Source organism: Hyposmocoma kahamanoa, unplaced genomic scaffold, assembly GCF_003589595.1.
Source record: "Hyposmocoma kahamanoa isolate Upper Pololo Valley unplaced genomic scaffold, ASM358959v1 99702, whole genome shotgun sequence".
Lineage (NCBI taxonomy): Eukaryota > Metazoa > Arthropoda > Insecta > Lepidoptera > Cosmopterigidae > Hyposmocoma > Hyposmocoma kahamanoa.
The window spans coordinates 1,153,855-1,171,664 of NW_020656001.1; the positions used below are offsets into that span (position 1 = coordinate 1,153,855).

General features: G+C 37.6%; 1 protein-coding gene across 1 annotated transcript; it reads right to left on the minus strand.

Moving 5' to 3' along the window:
- Positions 1 to 764: 764 nt before the first annotated feature.
- On the minus strand, positions 765 to 17,456 carry LOC113239159. Its single transcript, XM_026476031.1, has 12 exons — positions 17,372 to 17,456; positions 15,627 to 15,816; positions 12,282 to 12,426; positions 11,438 to 11,542; positions 9,241 to 9,429; positions 6,134 to 6,366; positions 4,778 to 4,969; positions 3,995 to 4,243; positions 2,598 to 3,858; positions 1,925 to 2,521; positions 1,578 to 1,797; positions 765 to 1,480 (listed from the first exon to the last, which is right to left on the minus strand). Exons 1-12 carry the CDS (start codon positions 17,448 to 17,450, stop codon positions 765 to 767), a joined length of 4,176 nt encoding a protein of 1,391 aa, XP_026331816.1. The 5' UTR covers positions 17,451 to 17,456.
- Positions 17,457 to 17,810: the final 354 nt, after the last annotated feature.

The following is a 17,810-nucleotide window of genomic DNA, read 5'->3' on the forward strand; positions in this document are numbered from 1 at the left end:
GACGTGGCACCGGATCAATGTAAAATTTTGTTTGAGGTGTAGTGGTGCCCATATCCCAGAATGCTTGTGCATTGATAATGCCATAGGATAATATCAATCTTAAAAAGACAAAAGAAGAAAACCTAATATTTTAACTTTCTAAAAACGTCTGAATCTAAGGTCACCGAAAGATATTTTACTTACGGTAATATCAGCATGATTTTCTGCTGTCGTCAAGATTATAGTCCTGTCAACTCAGATCTTCGGATCAAAGAACACAAACGTGTTAATAAAAAGGTATCGATGTCAAGTATTCGCTGTCATGCGATCTGTTGTTTACTATTGTTTATTTGTAAATATTGCACGAGTACAAGAATTTCATCCCGCTATATATGAAACAATAATACTTGTTAAGAGGACTTCGCACTTACAATCCTACCTAACTAAACGATCAGCATCGGCACAAACGTAAGAGATAAAATCACTCGTTCATCACAGTTGCGTTGTTACATCGTAGTTAGTTAGGTAAGACGTGCCGAACACCTCGCTCAAAGTAAGGTATAGCACATCACCGTAACGTCAAATTGTTAAGAGTTTTTCAAAGCATATTGTACGATCAAATTGTTTGTTTACCTCTATTTTACTCGTATTAACACTGTACTTATATATATTTGAAGTTTACTTCAAGATTATGCGCAGCGAAAGTTTGTCTCATAAATGCAAGCTGAATTGTGATCAAATTATTTATTAACGCTTCTAACCAATAAAATGACATAGATTTGTAATTACAAAGAGTATTGGAACTTGTGTCCGTCATCCGGCTTCTTCTCTTTGACCATTTTGTGTTCACTAGAGCTGTCGACGCTACTTTGACGTTGGAGGGACTTCAATTCGGAGCTACATCGTATCTTTTTACTGTCCTTATCGACGTCGCCTTTAAAATTTTCTTTTCTTTTTTGTTCGTTCACGTTGTCCTCTTTACTTTTTTCTTTCTTAGTATGCAGTATTTCGTCGTCGCTCTCTGTTGTACTTATAGTAATAACGGGTATTATTGACCCGATAGAGTCCTGCTTCGATTGCACGCTAGACTCGGATGTTTGTTTGCCACCAAAGTACTTTTCTTTCACTGTGTTGTCTTTAAACACCTCATGATCATCGATGCTAGAATAGCTCTGTTCGGTAACAGTGGCGATAACTTGAGATTTTGAAAAACAATCAATTTCCTCTCTTTTATCAGTTGCTACTTTTAAGCTGTCTTCAGAAGTTTGCACTTTTGAGTCGTTTGTGAAATCGACACTAGTTCTGCTTTTGCGATCACCTCGTTTCAAGATTGTAATGTCTTTTATTTTTAAAATCTCTCTTGGCAAAGACTCGTGAAAATCAGTATCTGTTTCATCGTCTAAAGGATTGGGAGAAGGCGACATTGCGTTGTCAACTTCGGAAACAGCGCCATCAGACTTTTTATCAAGAGCCATACTTACAATTTTCGCAAAAATGCCACCTGCAAACAATATAGTAGTTGTCGTATTATTTTTTCGATACACAAAATGTGAACTAGTAATGGTTGATTTAGGTACTTTTGTAATTATATGATTTACCCTTTTTCTTGACGTTTTTCAGTGTATCACTGCTTTCGTCGGCTGCTACAGCTTTCCGCTCATCCGAGTCAATGGATTTGCTAAGCGGAAGTGCCGGTAACGCTTTTTTCCAGCGTGCAAAGGGTGTGTTGTCCATAGCTGAAGAGCCACCCCGACGTCTTGTGTCGGCAAGTTGAAACATTTTCCTTCTTTCTTCAGTTCTTTCTCGGCGTAACTGTATCTGTGTAAAAAATACATTTAATGCTGGTTACTTCGAAAAATCTTGCTTAATTATAATCAAAGATGTTCTATACAACATTAACCACCTGCAAGTAACAATTTTGAAATTTCACTTTTTTCGCACTCACCTTGAGATCATTATTTGCTTCCCTTAGGGAATTTGTTAGTGATGTTAAATAGTAGATGATGAGAATAAGAAGTACCAGCAATGGTATGACAATAGCTGGTGAAGCAATGTACCCCATGGCAAAATTTAAACTGCTTGGAAGAATTTTGTTAATGTTACTCGTGAGAATATAGTAAATCTTTTCGTACTCAGAGAATGGTCCGCAATGCCAGGAAGGTCTCACCCATACAATTGTGTAGCCAACAGGTAAGACACAGAGGAATAACATGGTAAGTAGTAGGGCCAAATAGAAATTGTTACTTTTCGATACTCTGAAAACAACTTCGTGAGGTACGTTACAAGTCATCACAGCCCACGACCGCAAATACATCATAATCATCAATTTTGATACATTCAGCACAACGAGGCCTGGCGAGAAAAACATGCCCATCCATACCATTCCTTGGTTATTTATCAAATGTAGTATATTTTCGGCAATTTTGAAATCGCCGTATTCTGGGAATCGTTTTTCCAAGTCCCAACACCAACACCGGTTCATGTATCGTACGAATAGTGCTCTGAAGAAGTCCATAAATAATGTACCAAGTAAAACAAAAACCTGGAAAAAACATAGCAGAAAGTAGTATAATATAGGTGTTGTGATTTCAAGATCAAATAACATATTGCAAACTTACCAAGTCCATCATAGTCAGCTTCACTAGTTCTTGTCCAAACATTGTTTCCCAACAAAGCTTCAAAAGCTTTTTTTTTGTCTCTTTTGTTAAATTATACATCTTTCTTTTATGTTCATCCAAATAAACATAATCAATCGTAATATTTTCTTGAAGTTTTGACAGCGTGCATTGTCTTACATAACATCTTTTTTCTACTTTTGTACAGTCAGTAATCAAAACGACTTGAGTAACGTTTTGCCCTCCACAACTTATTGTGCAGTTAAATGTTATACTTGGACAGTAAATTACGCTTGAAGATGTTGAGAGCTCAGTTGTATACTCATCAGGGTATCTTGTCGACATAGTTAAGTCATCGTCATAATACGTGTACGTTTCTGTTACAGTACCCAAACTCGAATTAGTTGTTACTGGACCAATGACAGTTTCCACAGAGCTTGTATCTCCAGAAATAATCGTGCTCTCGGTTGTTACACTCGACATATTGTTTGAACTAAAACTGAACATTGGAGAAGTATATGTGTAGGTCACGCTCATTGTAGATTCGGAATCACTTGGAGAGCTAACACTAGTATAGTCATTACTTGATGATGTGTTTTCTTTACTTACCGTACTGTAAATATTGTCTAAATCAAGTGCAGATGATAAAAATGTGTCGGTGGTATAATCGGAAACAGTGTTAGGTTCAAATTCGAAACTCGAATCGGCAGAGGTCACTTCTGTATAATCATAAAAAATCTCACCACTGTCACTGGTCTCTGAACTGGTATCATTGGAGCTCAATGGGCTTGGAAACATTTGATTTAGTTTTTCAATTTCTTTTCTCATTAGATCTATTACATTTTCGGTTGTTGTTTCAATTTCCCCCTCTTTCTCTATTAAATTATGTGGTGATAAAATTTTCCTTTTTATATTTTCAATGCTGTTCGTTGTGAATGGGCTCAACTTCGTTGGCAAGGTAGTTTTAACGCGTGCTTGCATTTGTGTCTCGTGTGCTTTAGCAGATCTAATAGTATTCAGTGCGTTTATCGAAGTTGCATTTGCGGAGATGGTAAGAGGCACGTTACACTTTGTGCAAGATATATTAACTTCCAGACATGACAGAGCCAAAGCGTTTGTCATATTCAAAGCGCTTTCAGGAATAGTTGACGCGTTCATACATAGAGTTGGCTTTAATGCATTAAGTTCTTTGCCCATGCCATCAATTTTACTGAATAATGCAAATATCAGTGAATATAAGTTTAGTAAATTAAGGAGCATTATTCTGTAAAAAATAACACCTGTTAAAGCTGATTGGTCAATAGCAATTACCTTAATGTAAGTAGATGTTAGCACTTGAAATGGCGTTTGGAATATAGAAATTAACAATAAGCCAGCCAGACCATTGAAATACTATATACCTTGCTAGCTGCAATCTCAACTGTTTTCTCGGATGATAGTGTTCGAGAAATCCGAGCAATTCAAAGAACACCGGGAAAGTGATGGATATGACGGTAACAACTACAGTCGTTTCATTTTCCCGCCACCAGTCTCTGGTCTTGGTGTCGTCGTCAGATCGCGTCACCACGGTCACCACAGCGTACGCCGACACCGCCAACAGGATTACCACGCATATATTAACCAGTGCTCGGAGAGATATAATACGCCAACTGAAATTTTTTCATTGTGGAATAAAAACAGTCTGACAGACTGATGTCGAATTGCTACGAACCACTATAGTTGCACCAAGTTCCTTTATCTATTATGTCACAGATATTTGTTTCACTTGTTTAAGCACACAAAAATTTGACGTGAAACTGTATGATCAAAAGCACTTATATGAAATCACATGCACCAAAAAGAGGACAAAACTAATTTCACTAATTTCACAGTATTCTAAAATTCAACAAACCACGTCATACGATATTACATATCGTGTAACGCTCTAATATCCAAATATTCTTTCCGGAATTCTAAATATCGTTTCTAGAGTATGTGATAAACAGAAAAATAAGAAACCAGGAATATAGGAAGTAGCAGTAGAGCCCCTTGTGAAAGGGCTCTTAGTTAAGGGTGCTGGTGAAATTACAGGCACATGGGACTTGTCTACTTATGTCTCAGGGTCATCGATTCATTCCGTCACTTAATATTATTAAAATGGATATTATTACGGTGGAAACCACGCGGCAATAATAAGAGATTACTTTCTCAAATCCTTTTTCTTCTCTGCTTCTTCGAGCAACGCCTCTTTGAAGCCGAGGATGACAGACGCGATACGGTTGTGCGCCGTCTCCGCGTTGCCAATCATAAAGTCCCAACCGGTAAACAGCTTCCACGAAAATATACATTCATCTTCCTTTTCTGATAACTTTGACATTCTAGAATTTTCCGCCATCCTTTAATGAAATGAAAAATGAAGTTGAATTCATTGATCATCGGAAATGAAACTATTTTTTTGGATTTAAATCGCGTATATTTGTTTTTTCAAACAAACCGACGTTTCGGGCCCTTTACAGGTTTGTTGGAAAAAACAAATATACGCGATTTAAATCGGGAAAAACAGTTTCATTTCCTGTGTAACAATCGCGAAAACTTAAGGACTCGGTTCATTGATCATCTTCAAACAAATGCAAAGTATTGCCACAAAACTAACATGTGAACAAATAGCAATTTTAAAATATTTCTTTTTACTTACGAAAGAGAAAAGAAATTCAGATTTGTGTCAAATGATAACTTGTTTGATATATTAAACACAAACCCTTTTCAAATTTGAAGTCAACTGTAAGTATATTAATCTACATTAATAAGTACTATTTTTTTGTCGGGAAGAGGGTTCCTCGATATAGTCATCCTATTCAAATTTTAATATTCTACCTCTAAGGATGACAAATTTGGTGATGAATCGATTTCATTATATTTCACCCACTTTCCTTTATCTGATTAAAACTTGGCTATAAAATAGATGTAATTCCAATGAAAATAAAACACAACGAAAACGGATAAGTAACCTTTTGAAGTAGGTTTTTTTTTATAAAAAAAACAGAATTATTCAAAATTAATTAAATTTTTATTGAATTGATATTCAATTATTTTTTGTGAAATTACTACACTAGTTTGTTATAATTATTCATACAAAGATCGAACACTCAGAAAAAACACTCAGAAAAAGTTCCTTCGTTCCGGTCGGATTCGAACCGACGTCATCTTTGCATACCGTGCCAGACGCTATACCAACTAAGCAACGGAACGAACCAACGGACCTCACGAATTTTTCTGTGCTTGCGTCGTGTCTTTGTACTTGGTCTTTCAACGACTTAGTTACCTTAGTTGGTACAGCGTCTGGCACGGTATGCAAGAAGACGTCGGTTCGAATCCGACCGGATCGTAGGAATTTTTTCTGAGTGTTCGATCTTTGTATTAATAATTATTCAAAATTATTTTTATTTTAAGCTTCCTCGAAGTAGGACAAATATATTTGCGAAAAACAAATTAAAATTCTTCTGTTATTAAAACTGACTTTTACTCGAAAAGAAAACTTTCTTCATTTTATGTTTACTCACTTTCTCAATATGGCGACGAAGCTATAAATGTACACAACCAGGCCTGTTAGGAAATAAGCCAGCGGCATTCTGTATTCAGGTCGTTCTATGTTGCTGTAGTATCCGTAAAAAATGGGCGAAACCTTTAGAATCCCCTCAAACTCCCAAAGCATTAGGAGGTTGGACGCGTTACGCCTTTCTTCTTCCATGATGGTCTTACGCTCTCCATCTTGCTGGGGATGCGCAGTTAGATACTGCAGCGTAAATAAAATAGGTTCAAGCTCAAAAGACAGAACCAAAGCGACTTAACAATAATGTTCGTGATTGTTCAAAGTCAAAGTTAATTAATCATTTATTCCATAAGTACATTTTTTACGCTTGAAAACGTCATGCTTTTAACTTCTGCTCGGTCACTGCGCTGACCACCCTGAGAAGAACTGACAAAAAAGTCTCGGTATTGATCTTTACAAATAAACTTAAATGCTATGAAATACACTTTGAATCATAATTGTGTGGAATCTAGACTCTTGTTGTCTTTCCATACATCTTTATCTAACACTTACTCAACGTACTCAATTTTGTAATACTATTTTTCAGTTAAAATACTTTTAATGTAAGTTTTAAACTTAGGAAATGATAATCGTAATAATATGCCCCGAAATTTAAAAGAATCGCTTATCTTACTTAAACAAAATTGTGGTACCATGAGTTTGGACTTAGCAGGTTACTATATACAGATTTATGTAACTTGTATTTCTGGTGGCCTGACGTATATGTATTTTTATGCTTAGGTTAGGCATCAGTCTCCCAGTTATGTTTAATAAAACCAAACGTTTGACGACCTCCGTGGTCGAGTGGCTTGCAGATCTTTGTAAACCGGTCGCTTCATGTTTACGTCTGTGGGTCAGATATCCGGCTATCCGGATATCCGGTTATCCGGTTTTGGTGCTCGCCGAATATCTGGTATCTTTTCTATCTGGTATTTTTTACCACTGGCAACTACTGAGGTATTCTAGATTCCGTTTGTCGCCAGTGGCAACAACAGATCTTTGTATCCCATTTGTTACCACCTGGTAACATATTTTTTTTCCCATTAAGTCGCCAGTGGGAAAAAAGCCAATGGTGACAACTTGATCTATGTTTTTTATCATTAAACTCGAATTTTACGAAATTCCCTTTCGATGGTGGCAATAAACAAACACTAGTATTAATTAGGATATTTTTATCCCATTTGTTACTGGCAACTATTTTTTTCTTTAATAAATATAAATAAATAACGCACACACTCAACATAGCACCGCACTAGGGAAACCCTGTGTCACGGGTGCCATGGACACACACATAGACAACCACAAATTACACCCAAACTCACGAGAGAAATAATTGTAGGCCATACAACTATTTCTCCCGGCCCGGGAATCGAACCTGGGACCTCTGCGTGGCAGTCCGGCATGGTATCCGTTCGGCTACGGAGGCAGTTATTGGGATTTCTTATCCCATTTGTCACTACCTGGCAACATATTTTTCCTCATTTGTCGCCAGTGGGAACAAAGCCAGTGGTGACGACTGAGAATAAGGGGTTTTCATGGTATCGCCACCTATGACGTCCCGGCCGAGACAGTGTAGAATACTAACTTTTCTATACCATCATGAGTCTAGGTGTTTGTGTGGTAACGTCGTTCTTTCCAATTCACATAACACAAGTGCTTTAGTTACACACTTTGGGATCAGAGCAACGTATGTGTTGTTGTCTAATATTGAAACGTGTACACTGTTCCTAGCTGTCGTAAGTTTTTGTGGAGAAAAATGAACTTTATTATTTATTATTATAGTGTCAAGTTTAGGCTGATCATCGAGTGTATAACCAGAAATAGAGACGAAATAAGGGCTATCCATCCTTCAATCAAATGGTAATGATAAAACTTTTAAATATTAACTCTCGTTTGCGGTAAAATCACAAATTAGAAAGCTGGAATAGTAAAGCGCCAAGAAGTGACTTAAGTGTACGTCTACATATTTTTATACGGATATTCCAAAAATATTCTGTATTTATTGTAATAAAGATAGTAATCTCTAACAACGGGGGGCTGTTCCATTCGGTGGTGTGGGAAAAATAGAAAACATCTAATTACAAAAAAAACCGGAATTACATTTCATCGGTAATTAAATATTAAAAATGTAATTTTTAAATTTTCGTCCATTACAGCAAAACCAATTTAAACTGGTCTATTTGAAATGAAACAATTGACGACACCCGTCAATTGTTTCGAATTCGGCCTGGCCAACCGGAGCGCAGTTGTCACCAATGATTTGGCTGAATAGTTTTCAAATAAATTAAATGACATTTCGTCTCTATTTCTGTCATATACTCGATGAGGCTGGTGCTATAGTGATTCTAGACAGTTACAGGTTGAACTTCCAATGATGCAATTTTAAAAGGATTAATCAGATTCTTATTTGTTATTTTACCACAGTCCTTAATATGTCTACGAGCCCCTATTTTATTTTTTTTTGTTTAATAGTTTATTGTACAGAAAAAATACAACAAGTCACAAACAATACAAGAGAAATTAAAAATAAAAAGGTTCTGCTTATTTCTAATAGAAATTTCTTTCTGCAGTCCTAAATACAGGACACTAACTAAAAGAACGGGCATATGTGCACAACAGAACAAGAAAAAATAAATAAAAATAATATAATACTATTAAATTGTTATAAATTATGTAAATACCGAAATAAATACATATTTTATAATAAAATGCCTAAGATATGGATGGAATAGTAGATAAATAATGCTCCTTAATTCTCACTTTTAAAATAGCTAACGATTTACTTTAGTGAACAGTAATAGGAAGTGCATTCCAAAGTCTGACCGCATGAACAGTGAAGGACTGAGAATAGAAACCGGAATTGAAGCATGGAAAAGATAACTGGGACCTAACAAGAGAGCGACAGGGTTTATCCTGGGACCTAAGAAGCTGAAACGCTCTTTCAGGTACCCGGGAGACACAGGGTTATGTAAAATATTATAAAGAATGGAGACAATATGCAAATTCTAATAAGTATTTAATGTGGAGTATCTAATTTTAATAAGTATTTAATGTGGTATCATGGTAATCTATTCTTACCTCTGGCACAATAACGAAGACGAGCAGAATGAAACCGATGACTAGATTTACCCAGAACAACCAACGCAGGAATGTGAAGTAGGAGGCTACTACGGAGCCGAAGTGAGATTCTATTTCTTTAATACGCAGCTCCCATGGAATCAACACGTTGGATGTATTCGCAGCTTCGCGCTTGAGCTGTTGCCATTTCTGTAAAACATAAAAGTGGTTACAGTAGGTACAAACCTGGTTTTATTTTTTAATATAATATCCAGTTTCTTTTACGGGGGGAAATCGTTATAGATACTCCTGAGCCTAGGGAGACTCAGGAGTTATGCGAGGACTCTCCCTCCAGACTGGAGGGCCTACCCCCGCCGGTTGAGTCGGCGCCGTGGGGTCGGTGCGCATTCACCACGACGCCGTCCGGCCGCCCTAGCTTGCGCCAGGGCTCCCGCGCCAACGGAGGGGCAGGTCAGTTGTCCCCCGACCCGCCCCCCAGACGGTCAAAACAGTTGCAGTGCCACTCAAAGCTTTAAATCGCAAAGATCTGAGGGGCTCTATCTCTGCGCCCGTCACCCTGAGTGCCTTTAATTTCTCCAGCACCAAAACTGGAACACAGTAATGCCTACATTACCGCTTGGCGGCAGAAATAGGTGAGATGGCAGTACTTCCCTGGACGAGCTCTTTCACAAGGAGCTCTACTGCTACTAATTTTATTTTCAATTTATATAAATCAAAGAGTGTAAAGTTGTCCAAACATCTGCCGTGGGGTTGGCGTCTGTTTATCCTTTTATTACTTACTGGCCAAAGCCTGAATAAGTACTTCACTTTTAATCAGACTACGTAGTAGTGGCAACAATTTTTTGAAAATGATTGCTGAGAAATTGGAGGGATCTCTCATAAGGTACTTGATAAATTTTACTCGATCTAAATTTAAAATAATGTACTAACATAGTTTAGAATTTTGTTTTGGTTGATTCTGAATTTGATTCAAAGTGTATTCCATAGCATTTAAGTTTATTTGAAAACGCAATCCCTAGAGTTTCTTGCTCGTTCTTCTCAGGGAGGTCAGCGTAGTGAATGAGCAGTAGCTTAAATGTGACGTTTTCAAGTGTAAATTTATTTTACCTATGGAATAAATAATCTTTGACTTTGACTTTGTTACAACATTAACTATAATAAACTGCCTCTGTGGCCGAACGGTTAACACGCTAGGCTGCCCCGCAGAGGTCCCGTGTCCCTACTGTACTAGACTAATTTTCATGGTTTTATTGGTTATCCATACAAACAGTCATCTTTTATTTCACCCCCTTTAAGATTTTTAGTGACAAAAAGTGGCCTATCGTCGCCTTAGTTTCTCAAACTCGTACCTTAAAGCACAAAGTTACAGAGTAAAAAAATGGATTGTATATACAAATTTTGCAGGCTTTTACCTATTCTTAAAATAACGCCCTTGTTAAGAAATTAAAAATAAATAGAAAGTTTTGGCATCTCCTGAATAATCACTCTTTATAAGATACGAGTTTGAGAAACCAAGGCGACGCTATGTCCTTCTCCTAGATCCTATCTATCTCTATACCAAAATTCATCAAAATTGGTTTAGCGGTTTAGGCATGAAAACGTAACAGACAGACAGAGTCACTATCGCATTTATAATATTAGTTTGAATGAGAGCATATAACATATCTGACCTATGAAATTAATAAAAATGGAATTAAATTAACCCACAGAAGGTTAAATCGCGCAAAATAGAGCGCTTGTATATATTTTCATACAGTTAATTTTCCCATCCTCCCTCCGCATAAAATTAATAAAATAAATAACTCCACCACCAAATACACCCGATACGTGTTTCGCCTCTCCACGAAGCATCCTCAGGGGCTATTGATTTCTCGACTGTCGGCCGAAGAATGAGCTCGTTCAGAACGGTTGGTGTATTTATACCCCGCTACCCTCAGTGTTACTACTGTTGAAACCCGAAAATACCCGTAATAAAGGTGATGATACAAAATTCAATTGTTCATTTATTATACAACCCCTGTTGTTGTACCTAATTATTTCCATCTGTTCTAAAAAAAATATTCAACACAAGCCCAGGTATTTTGCCTGATTTAACCTTCACTGGGTTCGCGGAGTAGCAAATTAATTGACTTCCATTTTTATTAACACGGACTCCCGCAAAGTAACGCCTGAATCTATTAATTACGGAATTACTTACAGTGGCCAACAAAATGTTGAAGCGCGCGTATATATCCCTGGTGCTTTTAGATTGTGCCAGTCGTTCTTGTAGCTGCCCTTCGTGGCGTTTGATATACGTTTTGGCCTGTTAGCAAGAACCAACATTTTAGGAAATTACAATTCAAATTTTTAATACTACAGGACATGAAATCGTTACCAAATAACATATTCAGAAACAGATTAAGCGTCTGGCTTAACGACAAAAAGATATTACAAAATATAGGTGTACCAGAATCTCACGTCATTTCACCTGGCCATGGTAACTTGCCACATGTCAATTCAAAATATTACGAATGAAATAACGATTTTGTAGCAATGATTACTGAGAATCCGCTTCAATCTCATGCAAAAAACATAGCAATAATGTTTTTCGCAAAATGTGCATCTAAGTCTCAATTCACGATTTAGAAGCGGGTCTCAAATTTTGCCAATTAGTAAGAGTAATTTTTTTACTCTTACTAATTGGCAAAATTTGAGACCTTGAACTTGATCTTTGAAATTTTAACAAAGCTTTGCATTCCAATGTAGCAAAATATGGCTTTTGGCAAAATATTTTTCAACTATTTTCAAAGTTTTGCACAAGATAATTAATTGACACGACCATAATGTACAAAGTGAAAATGGCGGACAGATCTCAAATATGTGGAACTCCGCGTACCGTTGGCATACATGACACGCCCACTATCATTTCTAATGTATTTATTGTTCTGTGGTTTCATCTTACGTTCACCATATTTTTATTAACTAAAATTTCACAGTTATCTCGCAACCAAAGCATTCAAGAAGACCATTAATATAAGTTATTATGAAAACTTGCTACAAACTTGGTGCACGATCTTGAGTTTCCTTCTCATCCCGAGTGGCTGCTGTTTCACGGAGCCAAGCACTTCCTTGTGCAGGTGAATATTCTCAAAGATCTGCTCCTGGGTCACCACTGTGGTTTGCAGATCCTCCATCGAAATAGCAGTACTAAAACAATATTTAGTACTTAAAAACTTTTACGATTAAGCATTGGGCTGGTTTCACAGCTGTGCACACGGCCCGTACGGACTGAGGGCCAGTGATGTGAATGGAGTATTTAATTGGTGCAGATATTCACGGGAGACAGTGGCCTACAATGAACGCACGGGTGGTCTGTGCGGAATTCACGCGGAGCGTGTGCCGTGCGGAGCAATCCTCGTCACTGTAAAACGATGTTCTAACGCCACACTTATTACGCCGCTCCGGTGCTCCGCGCGGACCGACGGTGCGGTATAACCGCATTGCTCTGAAACCAGCCTAAGGATTCACTTAATACTAGCATAGCAGTATAATCTAATTAATACATAATTATAATTTTTTTTAATTAAAAAACTAAAAAGTTTGCTTATCCATTTTCGCTGTGTTTTATTTTCATTGCAATTACGTCTATATGACACAGTTTTATTGAAATCAAGAAATGGAAAGTGAGTGTAATTCAATGTACCGGCTCCATTTCCTAATTTGTCAACCTTAGAGATGGAATATTTTCTACCAATTTGATTGGCACTACTACTGAGCTACTTCCTTTCCAACAGAAAAGTAACCATCAAAATCGGTTCACGATAGTGGGAGATATTGCGTAGCATACTCCAATAAAAATACAGACGAATTGAGAACCTTCTCTTTTTGAAGTGGACGAATTGAGAACCTTCTCTTTTTGAAGTCGGTTAACAAATGACAGAAAACATTTTATATCATAAATATTATACATATATTCACTATGTTATAACTATGTTCGTTATTTCGAATTTGTATATATTGTTTTCATTTTCTTTGTCTGATTTTGTTTTATTTGAACACTAAAGGTTTTGTCATCATCAACCCATTTCCAAGGTCTAAGAAGAAAAAACTGATAGCTCTTTTCAAAACTCTAAACAACAAATTATTAAAGGTATTATTTGTGTGTGCTGTCGTTGATGTCTTTTACTTGGAAACCAGCATAATGTTGACAAATTATTTTTTAACCTCCATCTTACCTGATGGAAGTGACGATGAGGTCGACGATGGAGCACACCTAAATAATGCCTATTCACTCTGGCCTTGAAAAAAAGGCCATTTTATCAATTGCAATTTAAAAGTATGTCCTTGTAAGAATTTAATTTCATTTGGTAATTTGTTGAAAATAATTATACACATGTTAAAGCAGTTATTCTTATAAAGTACTTTACGGCAACGAAGTTGAATAAAAGATTCACAATTTTTGCTCTAGTTTGCCTTTGAATAACTTGCCCACGTGTTTTAAAATATTGAGGATGAGAGTTGACAAATACGCAAATATCCCTAATGTACACACATGGCAAATGCAATATGGTTAGCCTTTTGAACAGAGGTTTGCAACTGCCATCGAACCACGCACCGCACACACTTCTTCTGGACCCTAAAAGCTCTTTCTAAGACTACTGAGGTTCCTCACAGTACAAGACTGTCGCTGAACACAGACGAAACGTAGCCGTGATAGGCCGTCAACTAAGCTTCTCGAGAGACAGTTTGCCTTAGTCTTCGTAGAGCGTAAACAAATCTATTTAGCTTCATGCAAATCTGCTCAATGTACCTTCCAGTTAAGGTTCTTGTCGATTGTTATCCAAAGAAAGTTAAATGTGTCAACTTCGTCTACAACACCAGAGTTGTAATTAATTTTAAGCGGTATGGGATTTGAGTCATAAGATTTACTTATATTAATATTCAAAGCATTGATATCCACCCAACTTACTACGTCTGTCATTGCTTTATTAATATCGGCGTTAAAAGTAGCTTTGTTTTGACATTTTATTATAAGACTTGTATCATCACCAAATTGTATACCATAATGATCAATAGCACGTGGGAGATCGTTAATTTAGAGTAGGAACAGTAACGGGCCCAAGACGCTACCTTGCGGAATTCCAGCGTTAGTCGTTTTAAAGTGAGATCTAAAAATTTGTTTTACTAATATATTATTGTATTTGTTTTTTGAAATTCTTATTACTGTATATTGTGTCCGATTTTTTAAGCAGCCCTCTATCCAATTTTGGGCTGTTCCTTTAATACTTAATTAGAAATTTTGAGTGATTGACAAAATCGACAGCTTTAGTCATATCTAGAAAGACTCACATAACAGGAGTAGACACGTTTATGCTTCCCGTTGTAATGCCTAAAAACTCAAAACATGCAAGAGTTATAGAACTAATTATTAATACAAAGATCGAACACTCAGAAAAAACACTCAGAAAAAATTCCTTCGATCCGGTCGGATTCGAACCGACGTCTTCTTGCATACCGTGCCAGACGCTATACCAACTAAGCCACGGAACGAACCAACGGACCGAATAAATTTTTAAAAAATAATTGAATATCAATTCAATAAAAATTTAATTAGTTATAGAACTACCTTTTCGAAATCCGAATTAAGAGTGCTGTATAATTTTATGTTTCTCTAAAAATGCATTCAGTCTGGAATGCAGGTTCAAATAATTTGGATAGACTCGATATTAACGTAATTGGTCTATAGTGGTTTGGGCTTTCCTTATCGCCTTTTTTATAAAGGGGTTTGACAACCGAAGTTTTTAGCTGTTCTAGAAAAAGACCATCGCCAACGATACATTTATAATATGTGTAAGCGGATGTCAGATTTAAGTATATCATCAGATCATTCAGGTTTTTTTTTCAAATGCGGTTGTACCTCCTGGATAGCATCAACGCCCCCAATTGCTTCCTACTGCTCTAGGACTTTCCAGCGCCTACTGGGTAGAGATCACTTTGGGAAACTATGGGCATGCGTGACGACCATTTATTGCCTAAATTACTCCTTAGCCTTAGAGGATAAATAAATACAGTCCCTGCTCGGGCGCCAGCGCTGCTGGTGGTGCTGGTGACGTTCAGTTCAACAACAATATTAATATCTTAAAATGTGAACGGTTCAAAAATAAGAAAGTAGATGTTTTCGCTACCGCGATCGCACAGAGAGTGACAATGGAAAGAAACAAAATCAGAATTGGAGGTAAAATGGAACAATTCAAATATGAGTAGAAGAAGAAAAAACGATAAGATACGAATGGAGAGAGGCGATACAAAAAGGTGTAAGGAGGTCACGCCGTCACATACTTTAACCTGTTTCTCACTTTCTTGTAAGCCGACTAAGTCCGACAATGGATAAGGAAAACATTTCTTACTCTCCAGAGCTGGTAGTGAAGACAGAGGAGCGGCGGCGGGGGCGTGTTTCGTCGAGTAGTAAGGGCGAGGAGGTACGGCGAGCGCAGCCCTTGCGCGATCGTCGTACGCTGCCGCGCCGCACGCTGCTGGCACGCCGCTGGCGCAACACGGCGCTCAGGCTCGCCGAATAGTCCTCGTCTTCAGACCCATCTGTTTTTATTCACAAAGTCACTTTCTTAAAGTTTTTTCTCAAGATTCCAGCTTATACTGAAATAATCACTTCATAAAGCCTGCAATACATGTTGGTCGAGCCTAGGCGAGTGAAGGCCAATACCAACGTATAGACCGCCTATTTGCCTTGCCTTGCTATCGTTCGGTGTAGCTCGCCTAACCGGAGTGAGTGAGCGAAGGCGAGCGCCAACGTGTATAGAGCTCATTTGGCGTGTCTTGTCATAACTCGCAGTCACTCGTCTCATTTCGAAATGGTGTCGGTTGTTCTGCACAAATCAAAGATGCTCGCCTGCGCCCAGTCAATGGTGTCACAAACGTGTCTTGTGACAAATAAGATTACTTAGACAAGATAACTTTTTAAAAACGGGAATAGAATTTAGAAAAATAGGCATTTTACATTAATATTAGTCGTAACGGTTTGATTACTTTACCATCTTTGTCGGCCATAACTATGGGACCTATAAATTTACTTGTTTATTTATAAAGTGCCCTACACGATTTAAATCCGAGAAATATGTTCATTTCAAAAGATTGAATGTAAGTTAAAATGTTAATGTAAGACGGTAGCCATGTCTTATATCAATTTGCCTACACTCGCATTGGCCTAGGCCAACATGTACTTATTGCAGGCTTAAAATTAAAATTCGCTTCAGGCATCAATTACTTCGTACTGCAGCATAATTGTGTTTATTAGGAATTATTTGAAATATCCCAATTAACACTTATAACACACTCATAGCCTCACACTAGGGAAATCGCGGGTGCCATGGACACGCAACAAACACAGAGGTAAGCACAAATTACACCTCATTTCTCCCGGCCCGGGAATCGAACACGGGATATCAGCAGTCCAACGTGGTAACCGTTCGGCCACAAAGTTGAGTTGGCAGTTCTATTTTTCTTTATATTAATTGTTAAACTCAACCACCATTTAAAAAAGCCGCCTCATTATCATTGACATCTACTTCGCCATTGCACGTAGATTCTACAAGGTTATTTTTTACTAACTTACAATTTATATAGGAAATTAAACTATTTTTCCGGATTTAAGTCGCGTATATTTGTGACTATGTGTATAACTATCAGTCAACCGTGACCATGTGACCAGTAAAGGGCCCGAAACGTCGGTTTGTTTGAAAAAACAAATATACGCGATTTAAATGCGGAAAAATAGTTTCATTTCCTATGTGTAACAATCGCGAAAACCTATGAACTCTTTACTATTTATGGTTTTGATATACGACGAATTGAAATTCAGAATTATTAGTTTTGCTTGTGCTATTATATATTGTATGAGAAGTAAATAAGAACACAGTATTCAGGCATCACGGATTGATTAGCAATTGCTCTGTACATTTAAATATTACTTGCATAAATCAGTGCATGTCTCTGGAAACATTTTGTTTTTCGAAAAATATCTTACAATCGCCAACGGCAGCCGCTATTACATGATCATAATTATTCTTGCAGTGCTAAACTTGAGACCAGTCGTTGTGTTATATTACATTATTATAGACTTATCAAAGTAACGTACCACCAGCGGGAGAGAACTTGACTTCGTTGTTGCTGGGCTGGTCTGCAGGTAGATGGAAGAGGTTGACGCCCGAGGCCATGCTGGGCGGATCTACGTCAGCCCACGTCACCGACAGCCGGTCCACCGAAGGCTGTGGCGATGCCGGCGTACGCTCGCTCGAGGCCTAGCACCCACATTCACAAGATAAAGAATTTCTAGAAATTCAAGATGGCTTGTATGGATGGCTTGCGCGCGCGATCGTGAGTAATCAAGTATGACCATCGAGTATATAACCAGAAATAGAGACGGAATAAGGGCCATCCATCCCTGGCAAATCATCAGGCAAATGGGTCTTATATTACTTTTAAATATCAGCTCTCGTTTGCGCTGAAAGCACAAATTAGAAAGCTGAAATAGTACAGCGCCAACAACTGACCTGTGTGTACTTCTCCCTATATTC

What these genes read in the sequence shown, in the direction of transcription:
- LOC113239159 (XM_026476031.1), bottom strand. Translation starts at nt 17,450, where the DNA reads ATGGCCTCGGGCGTCAACCTCTTCCATCTACCTGCAGACCAGCCCAGC. An exon ending in TTCACTACCAGCTCTGGAGA is followed by an intron (nt 12,427 to 15,626) that starts GTAAGAAATGTT and finishes ATATTGTTTTAG; the next exon opens with TACTGCTATTTCGATGGAGG. An exon ending in GAAAAACGTCAAGAAAAAGG is followed by an intron (nt 1,481 to 1,577) that starts GTAAATCATATA and finishes TATTGTTTGCAG; the next exon opens with GTGGCATTTTTGCGAAAATT.